We start from the raw sequence: 2,356 nt of genomic DNA, 5'->3' as shown, positions 1-2,356 counted from the left end.
GTGAACATGATGTTACTGTAGTTCTAGACTAAATGTGAATGTGCATTAATTCATCCCACTCACAAAAAACTGATTTAGTATTCATCAAAATGAATTAAAACCGTGAAATGCAAACTCAGAATATGACGCAAACCTGCAATAATTAAATATGTTAAATAACACAAATGTATTTAATCCCGTTTTATTAACCAATGTCTTTGCTGCTGACCTTTGAAGATCCATTTCAATCATACTAATAAGCAAAAATGACTTTAGATAAACTAACATTTGTGCTTTGTTTTTTTTTTGCTGAAGAGTGTTTCTTCTCCTGCGTTCTACTGTACAGACGTGAATTTACTTTTGCTTCAGCCTGAGGTTTATTCATTACACTTTTTGGTGTTAAGGGCTTTTACATTTGCTATAAATAGAACTTCTTATGTTAAAAACAATCAAGCCCTGCTTATATTTAAAAAGTAACGCGAAAGTAACGCAAAAGTAATGTAACGCATTACTTTCCATAAAAAGTAACTAAGTAACGTAATTAGTTACTTTTTTAGGGAGTAACGCAATATTGTAATGCATTACTTTTAAAAGTAACTTTCCCCAACACTGGTAAGGTATAGACTGGAGTCAGCCTTGTTATGTCCGCAAAATTCAAACAGGACAAAACTTTTTAATTTTTTATTTTGGTGGGGAAAAAGCTGCAAACGTGATTATTTGAAAAGAAAAAGAAAACCCTTTAGACACAGTCTTGATGATCTATCTACAGGGGACGTTTCTGTATTGTTTTCTTTAAAAAAAAAAAAATGTATTTTTGGTCACATGGCAAAATTGCTTCCTATATGTTAGTTAACACGTCACTGACTTTCATGTGGGTGGACACTTGTGAGTATTGTGGATATTCTTAATATCTTAAAGCAAAATTACATATTTTTAATTGACTGTAAAATGTTGTCTTCATAGTCAAAAAAGGTTCTTTATATTTTTTAAATGTTCTTCAAAATGGTTCTTTTGGGAACCAAAACTAGGGCATCACTGCAAAAACACCCATTTGGAATCTTTATTTTGAATGTATCATTGTATAACTTAATAACACTGTGATATAAAGAACGGTCCGATATTACATGTAGTGTTTTGTTATAATGTCTTACTTGTAACCGATATCGTCGAAGCCCCTCTCTTGCATGTGCATGTGCTGGATGTGCGCGAGCTGAGAGACGCTGTCGGGTGGATGCGCGCAGTACCGGAGCGCCGTGTGGTGAACGATCACCGTCTGTGCGGGATTCTTCATCTCCGTCCTGTCCCGAGCTTCCACGGCGTTCCATCCGCGACGACTCACTACAGCCACTGCGACACAACAGTGCGCTCAGATAAGCACGCTACAAATGGCATATATAGGCTATGCGCACGGTCGCTTGCTTTTACCTGCGTTCATATCCACGGGTTCTCCAGCGGTGTGTCCGTCCATATCAGCGATCAACGTTTCTTTCAAACCCGGCGAATGTGGTTGACATGACCTGCAAGCTGACAAGTTTAATAGCCCTATATGACTGGGAGGGACAAACATGCTGAGCTTCCGCGTACTTTCCTGTCTCGTGCAGAAATTCAGGTCGCGAGTCCTACAGGCAGATATGAAGAAATTCTACTGCACGGGCTTTTTATAGATCATAATGGAAATGCCACTATGAATAGGCGATACTTTACCATTGCACAAATAACAGAAGTGACAGCTTGGCAGAGTTGCATAACGTAACAAGTGGCATTAACGCTGTGTCCGATTACTCAACCACTTCTCTTAAGTACAATGGGAAAAAAATCAAACCTTGTGATTATACTCATGTTGATGATAAGTTAGTTTGCACTGTGATTCAGCCTGAGGCAATCACAGCCGTGCTGATTTTCAGAACTACAGCATGACTGACAGTGTGAAATTGCTTTATGTAACAAGAAATTCATACAAAGTATCTTACGTTTGAGAAACATTTGATCTGATGTTGTAATTACGCTTTACAAACTTTCCAGGGGTACTCGGAAACTCTGGGCTCAAGTTTTGCGTGTTTTTTGTGGTTTGTACAGCTACAGAATATAGTCAAACATCTTGTGATTTATTAGTTGTACTACTGTAATACAGTATTCAGAAAAATATTTTGCAGTACAACTTTAAAATTACAATACCAATATTTATGGTTTTATTTTGGCGGAAAACCGAAGAGCCTTCTCTATTTTTTTTGGAACAATAGTCAGTTTATTAGCTCTTCTCAATACAAGTTGGTGAGGATGGTTGGCGTGTGAAACATTGGTTGCGTTTCCAAATGCACATTAAAAGCGACCGAAACTCAGAGCAGATAGTTTGTGTGGAGCAGCATTTAATGTGACC

At 37.6% G+C, this 2,356-nt stretch overlaps 1 protein-coding gene across 2 annotated transcripts in view; it reads right to left on the bottom strand.

Moving 5' to 3' along the window:
• The window catches only part of LOC107572725 (peptidoglycan-recognition protein SC2-like), a 4,420-nt gene extending 2,426 nt beyond the window's left edge, over positions 1-1,994 (bottom strand). The window contains exons 1-3 of one of the 2 annotated variants that reach the window (XM_016259158.1): positions 1,950-1,994; positions 1,405-1,503; positions 1,131-1,326 (exon numbers count right to left, since the gene is read on the bottom strand). In XM_016259158.1, coding sequence (XP_016114644.1) covers positions 1,131-1,326; positions 1,405-1,503; positions 1,950-1,962 — 308 coding nt within the window. In that variant the 5' untranslated portion in view covers positions 1,963-1,994. Of the gene's footprint in view, positions 1-1,130; positions 1,327-1,404; positions 1,660-1,949 lie in introns of those variants that run through there. The other variant, XM_016259157.1, reaches the window with a different exon arrangement.
• Positions 1,995-2,356: the final 362 nt, after the last annotated feature.

The sequence above is a fragment of the Sinocyclocheilus grahami genome, unplaced genomic scaffold (genome assembly GCF_001515645.1).
Source record: "Sinocyclocheilus grahami isolate Dianchi unplaced genomic scaffold, SAMN03320097.WGS_v1.1 scaffold1802.1, whole genome shotgun sequence".
NCBI lineage: Eukaryota > Metazoa > Chordata > Actinopteri > Cypriniformes > Cyprinidae > Sinocyclocheilus > Sinocyclocheilus grahami.
Note: the sequence above shows the minus strand (reverse complement) of the source record. Positions and strands in the feature narration are given on the sequence as shown.